General features: G+C 37.8%; 1 protein-coding gene across 1 annotated transcript; it reads left to right on the top strand.

Annotated features, from left to right (window-relative positions):
• The first annotated feature begins 13,278 nt into the window (after window positions 1–13,278).
• LOC121471578 (olfactory receptor 5B2-like) lies at window positions 13,279–14,223 on the top strand. Its single transcript, XM_041722370.1, has one exon. The coding sequence runs from the start codon at window positions 13,279–13,281 to the stop codon at window positions 14,221–14,223; it is 945 nt and encodes a 314-aa protein (XP_041578304.1).
• Window positions 14,224–15,899: the final 1,676 nt, after the last annotated feature.

The raw sequence follows: 15,899 nt of genomic DNA, 5'->3' as shown, positions 1-15,899 counted from the left end.
ACCCAGCATTTTCTTCATTGTGGATGGAACTGGAGTGTATTATGCTGAGTGAAATAAGTCCATCGGAGAAGGACAAACGTTATATGGTCTCATTCATTTGGGGAATATAAAAAATAGTGAAAGGGAATAAAGGGGAAAAGAGAAAAATGAGTGAAAATATCAGTGAGGATGACAGAACATGAGAGACACCTAACTCTGGGAAATGAACAAGGGGTAGTGGAAAGGGAGGTGGGCGGGGGTTGGGATGACTGGGTGATGGGCACTGAGGGGAGCACTTGGCAGGATGAGTACTGGGTGATATGTTATTTGTTGGCAAATTGAACTCCAATTAAAAAAAAGATAATACATTTTTTAAAAGTACAATATGGGGGGGTGCCTGGATGGCTCAGTCAGTTAAGTATTAGATTCTTGATTTCAGCTCTGGTCATGATCTCAGGGTTCTGAGATAGAGCCCTTTGAAGGGTTCTGCCCTGGGTATGGAGTCTGCTTAAGATTGTCTCTCTTCCTCTCTATTCCTACCCTCTCCCTCTCCTTCCCTTAAAAAAATAAATAAAAACACAAACTGGGTGTTCAGCACAATCCTGATGAAGTAGTATGTTATTAGGATGGAATAATGGTCTCCATCCTGGCTCAGGAAAGGTGATGGTGAGATACAGGGCTTCAAGGTGTGGAGTGAGTCTGAAATCTGGCAACTCCATCCTTGACTGGCCTTTCCTCACCTATTGTGTTCATGTAGTCCACTCTGATCCCTCCTGTAGTCCTCACTTTATGCTAGCCATTTCATGAAAATCCAGGGTAATTCAGCCTATCTTGTTTAATTTTCCTGCTGGCCCATATTGGAAGGCATTTCCTTCTCTAAAATCACTCTTCCTCACTTTACTCTCATTCTTTAGTGCCATCACAGAGATTCACCTGAGGGTTGAAAAGTCATGGACCAAGGGTTTGATTCAAGCCTACATATCTTTTGTGGTAAGAACAGATTTTTAAATTTTTAATTTGAATTTGGAGCTTTTGGTAGTACATACATTCTCTAGTAACTACTTTTCTCTGCCTCCTGTCTGTCTTTCCTCTGGCCATTTTGCAACTTCACTTTCCATTCCTGTCTCTAAAGGCATTTATGTTTATAAATTTCTGACATGCTTGATAATATAACCTATAACTTTTAGAACAAATAGAATATGCTGTGTTCTATGATCACTGATAAGGGAATTATATATTCAGATATTGATATGTTTCACTTAATCTTCATAACAACATTAAAATTTGGCACTGTTGTTACTATTTTACAGATAAGAAAGACAAAATTTACTTCCTAAAATTACATGTCTAATATGAAGCAGATTCAAGATTCAAATGTATCTATGATTAATTTTACAACCTATCCTCTTAATGACTGTTCTGCCAACTTTTCCAGATGTCATGAAAAGAGTGAGATTTGGGGGTAAAAAAAATTAAAGGAGTATTATGCTAAGTGAAATAGTCAGAGGAAGATATATGCCATATCATTTCACTCATATGTGGAATTTAAGAAACAAAACAGAAGAACATAGGGGAAGGGAAGGAAAAATAAAACAAGATGAAAATTGAGAGGGAGGCAAATCATAAAAGACACTGAACTCTAGGAAATGAACAGAAGATTGCTTGAAGGGTTGGGGATGAGGGGTTGGGGTAAGTGAATGATGAGCATTAAGCAGGGCACTTGATGTAATGAACACTGGGTGTTATATGCAACTGAAAAATCACTAAATTCTACCCCTGAAACCAAAAATAAAATAAGATTAAGAATTTTAAAAAAGAATATTAAAGGGGAGTGCAGATTTAAATAATCTTATGAAGATCCTTCTGGACTCTAAAGAACTGTCAATTCAAACTTTGCTCATGAGGATCCCCTACAATGACAGGGTAAGATACTAAATGGTAGGAAATTACCACCTGTTCAACCAGAGTGTCACCCATGCTATGTCTTTGCCCATCCTCTTTAGGAACATAACATAGTGTTTCATGAGTGTCATTGAACTTCCTCCTAAGGGAAGGATTTTGTAATTGGACATAAAGTCCCAACTGATTCAGAAAAATGTTCATGACATCGTATTTTGAGCACAAGTAACTCATAGCATCAGCTTCACTGTTTCTTTTACATGTATTACACTTCTCACTAAAATTGTCTATGGAAGACAAAAGCTTACTTACCTGGCCCTTGAAGACATGTGCTGGAAAACCTGAATTTTTAGTCATTAATCTGAAACTCTGCCAGGGAAGAATATATCAGTCCAATTGGAGAAGTTCCCTCTTGGGCACTAATCAAAAAGTGCTCTTAGAATTGTCACTTACCTCATACCAAATGTAGTTTCTTTGTTTGTGAAATATAGAATTATTAACACATGGGCATAATTCACAGAACTGTGGCTGTGAATAGTGAATAAAAAGGCTATTTAAAAACCTCAGTAAAGGGTTACCATTCTAACTGCGTTCAATATAATTTTCATCCTGGGGGTTTTCTGTCCATGATTGCAGACTTACAGAAAATCCACAATTTGAGGGATGGCCAGCACATGTAGTAACAACTATTCACATTCACATGAGTAAATAAATTACTAACACAGCTGAGTATATAGTCTGTTCTTTTCAAAATGATGGCAAACAGAAGAACGTTGGGATTTTAAAAGATAATGATGAAAACCAGAAAGGAGTTTTAGCGGCCTGAGACCTCAGGGGAATGGGCCCCTGTGAAGACAGCTATGGGTCCTTCTCCTACTACTTAATGAAGAAGCAATTAAATTGACTGCAAATATCTAGCTTTGTTGAGCAAACACACAGATGTATTCACATTATTTGTTGCCATTTCTTCCTTTTTTTCAGTTTAGGTATAAAATTTATTTACAGAAAATTTCATGCATTTTAGTGCATATCCCTAAGAGTTTGGACAAATATGTGTGATGGTAAAACCACCAACACAATCAAAACAAAGAATAGTAGCCCCATTTGCCCCCCAAAATACCCTGTGTTCCTTTGCAGTTCCCCTGCCACCCTTGATCCTGGAACTGATTTTGTCCTTATGACTATTCCTATGGAAGAAATATCATCTAAATGAGGTCAAACTATCTAATTTTTTTGAGTCTGGCTGGTTTCATTCAGCATAACGCATATGTGAGATCCATCCATTTGTTGCATGTGTCAGTAATTTCTTTTCATTTTCATGTAGCATTCCATTACATGGATCGAAGCACATTATTTATTTCTAGTTTGTATTGATTGCAGTTAAATCTGACATAAACATTTGCATACAGAACTATGTATGAACGTTGGTTTGAATAAATACCTTGAGGTTAGATTGTAAACTGATATGGCAAGTTCATGTTTAACCTCATAAGATATGGCCAAAGGCTTTTTTTTTTGGTTTGTTTTTGTTTGTTTGTTTGTTTTTGTTTGTTTGTTTGTTTTGAGTAATGAACCATTTTGCATTTCCATTGGTAGTCCACAATAATCTCCATTTCTTCACATCATTGTCAATCCTTAGTACAGTCTGTGCCAGGGTAGATTATTCCTGACAATGAAGAGCTTGAGTGAGAGTTCTATGTCCATGAGAAATTAGATTGCTTATGGAGCTAAGAGAAGTCCATTAGCCCCACAACAGCATTTGGCAGGACTACTGCAGAAGGATAAATCCCAGCTGCCAAGAGCTGTAATACTGTTTGGGGAAAATAAGGGACAAGTCAAACATTTAAAAGTGATATTTAGGAAATTAAACAGCCTTGTGGGCTTTGAAAAGCTCTGCCATATTCCTGACTATGCACATGATCAACACTGTAAGCACAGAGGTAAAACAGAGCAGATGTCAATTACTCATCCCCAACTGATCTTATGATCCCACCCAAGAAGAAAGCAAAAGCCACGGAAGATTTCTCAACTTGCCCAAACTTTGACTATATTCCCCAAACCAGACACAGGACCTTCCATCAAAATGGGTCTAAGAGAGACTTCTGACACACGATTGGCTGACCACTGATACAGTGGCTACCCTTAACATCCTAGGCTTATAAATAAAAGCAAGGTTTTAAAAAAAAAAGAGTTGCAACTTTACTGGATGCACACAGCAGGGAAACAGACTCAAGATAGTTTGATCAATCAAAATTGAGTATCAAGCAACAGCTCCTGGGATGGCCAGAATTCAAAATTTCTAGACTTTATTATTTGAAGTGTCCACTTTTTTAGCAAAACTAAAACTATGAGGCATGAAAATAAAAAGGAAAATACAACCCAAATAAAGGGAAAAGCAGTGATAGAAACTCCCTGAGGAAGTTCAGATATGTTCAAAGAACTGAAGAAAACAAGGAAAGGAAAATATGGTGCCAGTGATTCACTTAATAAAGAATATCAATAAATAGATGAAAGTTATATAATAAAGGAACAAGTAGCAATTTTGGAGTGACAATTTTAACTGCATCAAAATTTAATTCTTTTCTATATCAAGAAACACCATTAATAAAATAAAAAAACAAATTTGGGAGGAAGTGTTTACAAATCCAATATCTGATTTAGTTTATTTTGGGAATATAGAAACCTTACAAATCAACTATGAGAAACATTTCAATTAAAAAGTGGGGAAAGATCTGAGAAGACATTTTAACAAAGAAAGTATAAGACTGCTAATAATCACATGAAAATATAGAAAATATAATTAATCATAAATATTAAAACCCAAATGAGACACCAGTTCACATACAGTTAGATGGATGCATTCAAATAAGTGAATGATCTTTGATCAGCTGTAGCGAAATGAGAGTCCTCATACATCCCTGGTAGTATTTGAGTTTGGGGTTACTGGAGAGGCTGGAGAATTGGGGCACATTTCTTCTATAGAGGTAGAATAAAATTTTCTGTGGTCTCATTATACAAAGAAAATAAATAACTACTAGAGGAAGGGAGTCTGTCTTAAGCATCAAGACAGTGTCACTCACAGGATAGATCCATTTCTTGATGGTAATGGAGTGAGGTGCTAGGGGACTGGGCTGAACACTTCTGAATACATTAAAGACATAAAGGCTTTTTAGAGTTCCAATAAAAATTCCTGGGAGGGAGAATCTGAAATTCCACTGATTATAGTGAGTATAGAAGCTCAATTCTCAGTATATTGAAGGATTATATTTGTCCTCTCCACCCACTCCAAATGTGGGTCCTTTGACCCAACACCTTATGAACTAAGAAGAAAACTTCATTTAGCACATCCAATCTCATATGCATATCCAATATATAATATTGAAATAGGGTAAAGATAGTAAGGAAAACCCCAAACTTATTCATAAAAGTGAAGAAAGGCAGAAATGTCAATTCCAGAATTTTGCTGAGTTGCCATTAAAAGATCCCCTCAACTATGAGGACAGTGGATACTTCTTTAGATCTTGGTTTTTCTTTTTATGAAGATCTGTACTTGCTATTATTTTTCTTAAAACCTGGTTTAAATTTTTGGAAGTTGCTTTCTTACCCATTATTCTTTATTTACAACTCCTGAAGTGGTGCTGAAGGGTCTACTCTCCTTGAGGAAAATCATCTGTTTACTTTCACTCATGCAATTTTTAATTTCCACAGATGGCTTAAGACTTTTTTAAAGAAGGCATAGTCTTCCTACAGATGCAGTTCTTTAAAACACTTGGGCATTTCTTATCAGTTTGCTCCCATATTTTAGTCACCACACCCTGAATTATTTTCTAGATGTAACTCCCTAAGATTGCTTTATTTATTTTTCTTCATACTCCCATACCTTTCTCTTTTAACTTAATAATATATGTGATTTGAAGGGACACATGCATCCCAATATTTATAGGAGGATGATCACAATAGTCAAATTATAGAAAGAGCACAAATATCCATAGACTGATGAATGGATAAAGAAGATGTGGTATGTGTATACAATGGAATATTACTCAGCTATAAAAAGGATGAGATCTTGCCATTTGCAATGATGTGGATGGAGCTAGAGTGTATTTATGTAGCAAAATAAGTCAGAGAAAGATGAATACCATATGACTTCACTCATATATGGAGCTTAGGAAACAAAACAGATGAACATAGAGGAAAAAGAGAGGCAAACCATAAAACAGATTTTTAACATTAGAGAATACACTGAGGGTTGTTGGAGCGGAGATAGGTGGGGGATGGATAAAATAGTAATGGACATTAAGGAGAGCACATGTGACGAGCAACTGGGTATTGTGTGTAAGTGATGAATCACTAAATTCTACCCTAAAACTGATATTACACTGTATGTTAGCCAACTAGAATGTCAACAGAAACTTGAAACTGTTAAAAATAAATAAATAATGTCTGTGTGAATAACACATTGTTAGTGACACACTGCTAGATTATGGCTTAATATAATAAAATTTTTATTTGTTTCTGTGGTATCCAAGATTGGATTCTGACCAAAGGGTTGGGAGTGGGGAGAACATTAGTGGGAAAAGAAGTGAAATTTAAATAAACTCTGGACTTCAGTTAACAGTAAGTACCAATGTTGGATTCCTTGTCTTTAAAAATGCAGCACAATAATATAAGATGATAAAATTTAACACTAATTAAAATAATAGTAGATGCAAAATTTTAAGGGAAAGTAGGTGAGTGATTTACACAGGAGTTCTTGGCTCTGTCTTTGAAAATTTTTGTGTAAATCCTAAACAATTCCAGCAATAAAAATTTATGAAAAATAATTTTAGTGGTGAGCTCTCTAGACTGCATACTAAGGGCTCAACAGACCTTCTTTTCAGTGAAACAACAGTGGAGTTCTTGGCTCTGTCTTTGAAAATTTTTGTGTAAATCCTAAACAATTCCAGCAATAAAAATTTATGAAAAATAATTTTAGTGGTGAGCTCTCTAGACTGCATACTAAGGGCTCAACAGACCTTCTTTTCAGTGAAACAACAGCATAATGGGTGAAATTTGTTATTTAAAAAAAACAACAATTTGAATTCGTTTAAACTTGTCTTAAGGAAATAAAACAAATGGAGAAATATTTATTTGAGATCTGTTCAATCTTGCTAAGAACAGCATCTGTGGCATTCAAGCCATGATCCATGTCCATTACCTTCCTCAGCTCTGTGTGGTAGAAGTTCTATTCCAGAAAAGCATGTCTAAGAAGGGGGACTTTCTAGCTCCATATTCCAGTGTGTGCTACAGGATCACTCGATGAGGGACAGAACAACAGCATCTCTCATCATCCCCAGGCACCTACTGCCGGAGCACTGTTCCCATTGCACAAGGATGGGCTGGCAGGGGATGACATCTCCCATTCAGTTTGTGGGGTAAAGATGTTGCCCAACATATAGAAGGTTAGGAATTTGGGGACCCAGTGGCCTCTGCCTCAATGTGTTTGTTGGGCAGTGATTCTACATTGGGAGGGGCAAGTCAAGAAATCTAAGACTATGGTTTTCCCACCAGCACTTACTGTCAGGATACCAGTTTTCCCCCAGTTCTGGTACAGTGGCACAGAGTTTCTATCCAGGGGATTAGGCAGTCATAGAACTCCAAAAGCTTTGCCTGAAGTGATTGACTCTAGCTAGAGCAAGTGAGAAGTTCATGTCTAAGAGTTATGGAAAACTCTTATGGAAAACTGTGGAGGATTCAGTGATGAGCAATTAAAAGGGTTTGGAAAATTTCATGATACTAGTAGCAAAAAGTAAAATGGTGGGGCAGCCAGTAGACTCAAAGAGAGAATGAGAGCAAGAGAGAGTCAAGAAGAATCATGGCTCAGTGGTTGGGCATCTGCCTTCGGGTTGGGCATGGTCCCAGGTCCTGGGATAGAGTCCCACATCAGGCTCCCCATGGGGAGCCTACTTCTGTCTCTGCCTCTCTGTGTCTCTCGTGAATAAAGAAATAAAATCTTTGGAAAAAAAGAAGAATCCTTCTAAAATTACCCCCACGTCTGAGGGGCCTGAAGCTTCTATACATGTCCTACACTGCATCCACTGAACAGCCATAAAAGCAGAAAGTGGGGAAAATGTGGAAGCTTTACTAAATCACACAGTGATTCATTAGCAAAGGGCCTTGAATCCTAAGCACACATGAGCAAAACATTTGACCAAACACTGGCTAAAAAATAAGCTACTGTAATCCAGGCATGACTCTAAAGAAGTACTCTTAAAAAAATAAAGTCATGCTTATCCCTGTTGGTCTGGAAGATGCTGTGCAATCCCATGGCCACACTGTCTCAGGAGTCACAGGAAGGAAAATTTCTGAGGAACTAGTCTTTGGCTAAATGGGGGGCAAAATTATAATGTCCCTGAACTGTGAAAGCAGTATCCAACTCATACAAACATCCAATGGTAAAATTTGAAAATTGGTGTCTACCTGATTAAGAGGCTTTAAGGATAATTTTTGATGTGTAAATGGTGCATGAGGATCCAAGAGCAACCCATAGGAATGCAGGGTAAAAGATAAATTAAAAAAATTAGAGCCAGGACATCAGAGCTTGCATAGTTCAGGGAAAATACACTTTGCAGAATTAGTCCTGCCAAGCCACTGAGCATGTAAACAAAGGTCCAGAGAGTAAGATAATCAGGATGTAGGATCAGAAAGTCCAAATCCATGTTTTCATAAAGAAGGACAGATTTAAAGATAAAAGTAACAAAATGCTCTTATGAGAATCCAAAATCCAGTTCAATGTCTCATTTGTTGAAGTTCTAACATCAGTACTTCAGAATGTGATCTTATTTGGAAACAGGATTGTTGCAGGTTTAATTCCTTACAATGGGGTCATACTGGGATAGGATGGACCCCAAATCTAATAGGACTCACGTCCCTTTAAAAAGGGAAATTTGGATAGACACAGGCATGAGGGGGGAACACCATGCGAAAATGAAGATAAAGGTCGGGGTGGTGTAGCAGAACCCTGAATGCCAAAGAATGCCAGCACATCACCCAGATGCTCAGGGACAGATGTGAAACAAAGTCTTCCTTACAGAATTCACAAGCCACCAGCAGAACCAACCAATCAACACATTGACCGCAGACTCCTAGGACCAAAAATGTGAAACAATAAATTTCTGCCATTGAAGCCACCCATTTTGTGTTACTTTTTTGTGGCATTCCTGGGAATTTTTTTTTAATAATAAATTTATTTTTATTGGTGTTCAATTTGCCAACATACAGAATAACACCCAGTGCTCATCCCGTCAAGTGCCCCCCCTCAGTGCCCGTCACCCATTCACCCCCACCCCCTGCCCTCCTCCCCTTCTACCACCCCTAGTTCGTTTCCCAGAGTTAGGAGTCTTTATGTTCTGTCTCCCCTTCTGATATTTCCTACCCATTTCTTCTCCCTTCCCTTCTATTTCCTTTCATTATTATTTATATTCCCCAAATGAATGAGACCATATAATGTTTGTCCTTCTCCGATTGACTTATTTCACTCAGCATAATACTCTCCAGTCCTGGGAAATTAATGCAGGTAACAATATGGATGAATCTTAGACACACCATGCTAAGGGAAGGAATCTAGACACAAATCTACACACACTGAGATTCAATTTATAGGACATTCTTGCAAAGACAAAATTACATGGTCAAAAGCAGTGTAGTGGTTGCCAGGGGTGGCAGGTGGGAGAAGGGGTTGACCACAAAGAAGCTTGAGGGTTTGGTTTAGATGATAGAACTCTTCTATATCACGATCATGCTAGTGGTTACATGACCTTGTAAATGTGACCAAACTCTTAGATTGATACAATAGAAACTAAGGATGTTATTGTTTGTAAATTTCACTTTAATTAGAAAGTGGGGAAAATTAAAAATTAAAAAAATTAGAAATTAAAGTGAAAAATTAAGAAGTAACAAGTGATATGTGCACCCAGATCATATCCTGTTAGGTCCCTGCAGGCTGTTTAATTGCTTCTCCCTGAGAAGATGGATGAGAGCTATAGGTGCCCTCGTGGGAGACATGTGCAGAGAACTCCTGTCTAGATAACTCCCTCCCGATTCCATGAATTAGCCCTTGAAATCCCAACATGACTCAGCGTGACATCATTTTAAGAGGGATCAGACCATGTGCTGAGCCCCTTTGGCCATCATTTATTCCTCTGTTAATGGTTGCTAGTACATACAGGCCTTCCTTCTTGACCCTGGACTTGAGAATTTGCTCCAAGCTTGTGATCATGGGCAGGGAAAACATCTCAACATGAAAAATTCTATTAACTGACTTTAAAGTGATAACTCCTCAGCAAGGTGTTTTATAGAGCTTCCTTCCTTTGCTTCTCACAGACACAATTCTGTGAATGATGTGGGAGAGGTCATTTTATTCTTTATTTTACAAGTAAAGAGAAGACAAGTGACTCCTCCAAAAGCATAGTAAGAATTAATGGTGGATTCAGGACATGGATCAGGTTTGTGACTCTCTGTTGGAATCTTTCCTCCACCTTTACCTGCCTTAGAGGTCTTGGAATATTTTGACTAGTACCTGATAGAGAACAACTCTAACAGTATATATGCATTATATATGCATTATTCCATGGTGAAAAGTCTGATTTCAGACTCACTCTTCAGGATTACTTGTCCCTTCTTTCCAGCAGCAAGGTAAGCTTCATATATATATATATATAGGCTTCATATATATATATATATTCTTTATTTAAATTCAATTTAGTTAAAGTATAGTGTATTATTAGTTACAGGGGTAAAATTTAGTGATTCATCAATTACATATAATACCCAGTGCTCATTACATCAATTGCCCTCCTTAATGTCCATCACCCAGGGACCCCATCCCCCCGCCTCCTCCCATTCAGTGACCCTGTTTATTCCCTACAGTTAAGTGTCTTATGGTGTGTCTCCCTTTTTTTGGTCTCTATTTTTATCTTATTTTATTTTTCCTTCCCTTCCCTGTGTTCATCTGTTTTGTTTCTTAAATTCCATATGAGTGAAATCATATGGCACTTGTCTTTCTCTGACTGGCTTATTTTGCTTAGCATAACATCCTCTAGTTCCATCCATGTCTTTGCAAATATACTTTTAGTGAGACGTATAATTCATGCAAAATCCATGGGGCAGCTCCACCTACTATGAATTATTTGAGCACAGAGATGGATGAGTTGAACATTATTTCTAAAGCAATGAGCTGAGGCTGGGATTTAAATATCAAAACTTCCATCAGTAGGGAGTTTAGTAATACTTATGGAATATCATCATGCTGCTTTTTAAAGACTTAAAAAGATCAGCCAAACAAAAGAGATGAGTGATGCTCTTATTCACTAAGTTTTAAATTCAACTTATTTGCAATCTCTGTCCTCTCACTGGAGATTGAAAAACACAGAAGACAGTGAAATGACCTTTCCATAAACTACAGAAGTGTTATTATTAAGTTAACCAGATCCAAACTCCATGTAATCTTTCCCACAGAATGCCATTCTTATTATTATTACTAGCACATCTAAAAATGATGATGATAAGGCTGATTTGGTCACAGCTGGATTTGAATTTTGAATCTTCCTCATCTGAGCTGTGTAATTGTAGTGCTTTATATATAACTCCTCAAATGCTCAGTTCTCTTAATGGTAACATGGGATAATAATTCTACTTACATCACAATATTACCATGAAATACGAGTTTTCACATGCATATATATATATATATATATATATATTTCCTTTAAGCATATATATATATATATATATATATATATATATATATATATATATTAGGGACTGAGCTTATAGAGGGAAGATGGAAGAAGCAGAAGGACATTGGTAGAGAATGATTAGCAAAGGTAAATGTTTTTCTAAAGGCTTCAGATTCAAATTAGAAAGATTTAAGACACTTTTCCTACACAAGAACATATCACATTAAAAAAATGTTAAATATGGAACTCACCACCAAAACAGACTTGCAGGCTAAAGGCAGCCAACAAACCAGGACTTTTCAACCCTTGATCTTGGTGATTCAACTGTGAGATGAGAGTAATGAGAGGAAAAATGAGTTGCAGAAGGACATTTTTTGAATCATACTAAAATATGGATTTTAAGAAAGAAATTAAGTAAAAGAATGGCTCCTTTGCAATGGCTAGAACAGTCACTCAAGCTGGCAGAGGACAGACAGACTGAGGACCAGTGGAGGGGACCAAATAATCAGTGGACCAAGTGTGTGAGAACAAGGAAATAAAAGAGAGGCTACAAGACTTCATACATAACTCAACCCCCTGAATCCCTGTATGTCACCACCCACTTTTCTTAAACAAACATAAGGACTATCATTCCATCCTAAAAATAATGCTACAGCTAACCTGTATCAGGCCATGCTAAACACCCAGCATCTTGCTCTTTGTTTATTATGCATTATCTCTTTATTTCTCCCAACAATACTTGAGGTAGATCTCATGACAATCTTCTTCATTCTGTATATGGAAAAAAACTGGGTACTGAGGCTGGAACAATGATCCTTAGGTAGTCAATGATAAAGCTGATGTGCACCTCTTGCCAGAGCCCAAGATCTACACCAGACACTGTGCCTTGTTCTCTGAATCGCCTCTGCTGGTTGTATATGCCCCTACTGCTCCAGTTACTCCCCAACATCCACTCTGATTATATGCCTCAGTTACTTAAGTATAAAGCCCCAAACACTGAGTTTGGGACAATGGAGACACTGAGTAATTGTGAAATGAGCCAAATTCAATTTTTAAAATATTAAGTGTACTGAAGAAACACTCTTGGGTATAAAACTTGGCATTGGAAGTATAATGTCGTAAAACATAAATACATGACGTAATCTCCATGCTTCATAAGTTAAATGGGAGTAATAACCAGTCTATCATAGGGTTGTTGAAAAAAATGAATGTATATACACATAGTGTCTAGAGTAGTTTCTGTCTAGAGCAACATACAAGTGTAAACATTTAATGAATCATGGAACTGAAATGTGAGATATATTTGATTCCAGACCTGCCTTCTTGGTCAAGACATTCCTTTTGCTGTGCCTCAGCTTAAAAATTTACAAAATTTAGAAGATGGGAGATGATCCACAGAGATCTTTGTGTCAGCAATGTGAAACTATATAGATAATTCATGGATTAAATTTTGTGCCAAGCTCACACTTGAATTCTGAATGATTTGAAGTAAGAATGATTGGTATAAGGAAATCATGCACATCTATCATCTATCTATCTATCTATCTATCTATCTATCTATCTATCTATCTATCATCTATCATCTTTTTATGTAGCTCTTTCAATTTCACTTCAATTGCTTGTTTGCTTTTTCTTCGTTTATTTCTCATCCCTACAGGGCATCCTGTGATTCCCAACAGCGTCGATGGAGAACAACACAGAAGTGACTGAATTCATCCTGCTGGGACTAACCAATGCCCCGGAGCTCCAGATCCCCCTCTTTATCTTGTTCACCCTCATTTACCTCATCACTCTGGCTGGGAACCTGGGCATGGTGGTGCTGATTCTCTTGGACTCCCGTCTCCACACTCCCATGTACTTTTTCCTCAGTAACCTGTCTCTGGTTGACTTTGGTTACTCTACAGCTGTCACTCCCAAAGTCATGGCTGGATTACTTATAAGAGACCAGGTCATCTCCTACAATGCATGTGCTGCTCAAATGTTCTTTTTTGTAGCCTTAGCCACTGTGGAAAATTTCCTATTGGCTTCAATGGCTTATGACCGCTACACAGCAGTGTGCAAACCCCTCCATTACACCACCACCATGACAACAAGTGTATGCACTCATTTGGCCATAGGCTCCTACATCTGTGGTTTTCTGAATGCCTCCATTCACATTCATGACACATTCAGTCTCTCTTTCTGCATGTCCAATCTAGTCCATCACTTTTTCTGTGATGTGCCAGTAGTCATGGCTCTCTCTTGCTCTGATAGATATGTCAGTGAGCTGGTTCTTGTTGTTGTAGCAAGCTTCAACATCTTTTTCGCTCTCCTCATTATCTTGATTTCCTATCTGTTCATATTTATCACCATCCTGAAGATGCACTCAGCTGACGGATATCAGAAGGCTCTATCCACCTGCACTTCCCACCTCACTGCAGTGTCCATCTTCTATGGGACAGTCATCTTCATGTACTTACAGCCCAGCTCCAGCCATTCCATGGACACAGACAAAATCGCATCTGTGTTCTATTCTATGGTCATCCCCATGCTGAATCCCCTAGTCTATAGCTTGAGAAACAAGGAGGTTAAAAATGCATTCAAGAATGTGGCTGAGAAGGTGAAATTGTCTGCAGGCTTTACCTCTTAACATTATAGGATTCATGATGGCCTGTGTCATTGTTCTTAGATATCCAACATGCAATGACCATTTTGATGATGCACTGCACCTAAATTACTGAGGTGATACCATTTCTTGTTCAGAAATCTATCATCTTGGGATCCCTGGGTGGCGCAGCGGTTTGGCGCCTGCCTTTGGCCCAGGGCGCGATCCTGGAGACCCGGGATCGAATCCCACGTCGGGCTCCCGGTGCATGGAGCCTGCTTCTCCCTCTGCCTGTGTCTCTGCCTCTCTCTCTCTCTCTCTCACTGTGTGCCTATCATAAATAAGTAAAAATTAAAAAAAAATCTATCATCTTGAAGGGAAAATATATGTCCAAATATGTGATATCTGAAGGAGGATGGGCAAGGAGAACCTTAAGAATTTGGGGGCTCCGCTTGTAGTAAACTTTATTAATTATATATTAATTATTTTTCTACCATATGGCAATGCAAGTCTCCATGTAAAGCATGACATACACAAACTTGTGAATAGAAACATATGCAAGAATCTTATATGTGCACATACACACAGCAGTGGGGAGTTTGTTAAAGGTGTTGAATGTAGTATGATTAATTTTTAATAAAAAGTTAAAATAACCATTTTAAATATTAGAATATTGATTTATATCTGACATTATTTATTTCCATAGTTGAAAATTTTTCAGAGTCCAAAATGAGGACTAAGAATACATTACCTTGATGAGCACAGAGAAATGTATAAAATTGTTGAACCAATATATTTTACACTTGGAACAAATATAACTAATGTTAATTATACTTGAATAAGAAAAAATTGTTTTAAGATGGTGAAAAAAGTCCAAAATGTAGTAATACATGATATAATTTTTTTGAGAGAGAGAAAAAGAGAGAGACAGAAGGGGAGAGTGAAAGAATCTTAAGCAGACTCCACACCCAGCTCCGGGCTCAATCTCATGATCCTGAGATCATGACCTGAGTCAGACACTTAACCAACTTAGCCATCCAGGTGCCCCAACATATCACAGAAGTTTTTTTTAAGATTTTATTTATTTATTCATGAGATAGAGATAGATAGAAAGAGAGAGAGAGAGAAAGAGGCAGAGACACAGGCAGAGGGAGAAGCAGGCTCCATGCCAGGAGCCTGAAGCGGGACTCGATCCCGGGACTCCAGGATCCCGCTATGGGCCAAAGGCAGGCTCTAAACCGCTGAGCCACCCAGGGATCCCCATCACAGAAGTTTTAAAATAAAGATATATGCCTTTTGTTAGCACATTTTATTCTGAGCTACAACATACAATATTTTATTTTATTTTTTTTTATTTTTTTTTTAATTTTATTTATCTATGATAGCCACAGAGAGATAGAGAGAGAGGCAGAGACACAGGCAGAGGGAGAAGCAGGCTCCATGCACCGGGAGCCCGACGTGGGACTCGATCCCGGGTCTCCAGGATCGCGCCCTGGGCCAAAGGCAGGCGCCAAACCGCTGCGCCACCCAGGGATCCCCAACATACAATATTTTAAAGGAATTAATATTCTGTCTTTAGTAAGTGTTTGTTAGAAACAGATTCGTCACATGGCAATTTTCAAAAGCAAGAAGGCCTGAAACAGAAAAGTAGACCTGTATAATAAGGAAGTTTTCCAAGTTTTCTGTTTATAATGATCCTTTCTTATATTTTGTGAAAAAAT

The sequence above is a fragment of the Vulpes lagopus genome, chromosome 11, assembly GCF_018345385.1.
Source record: "Vulpes lagopus strain Blue_001 chromosome 11, ASM1834538v1, whole genome shotgun sequence".
NCBI lineage: Eukaryota > Metazoa > Chordata > Mammalia > Carnivora > Canidae > Vulpes > Vulpes lagopus.
Note: the sequence above shows the minus strand (reverse complement) of the source record. Positions and strands in the feature narration are given on the sequence as shown.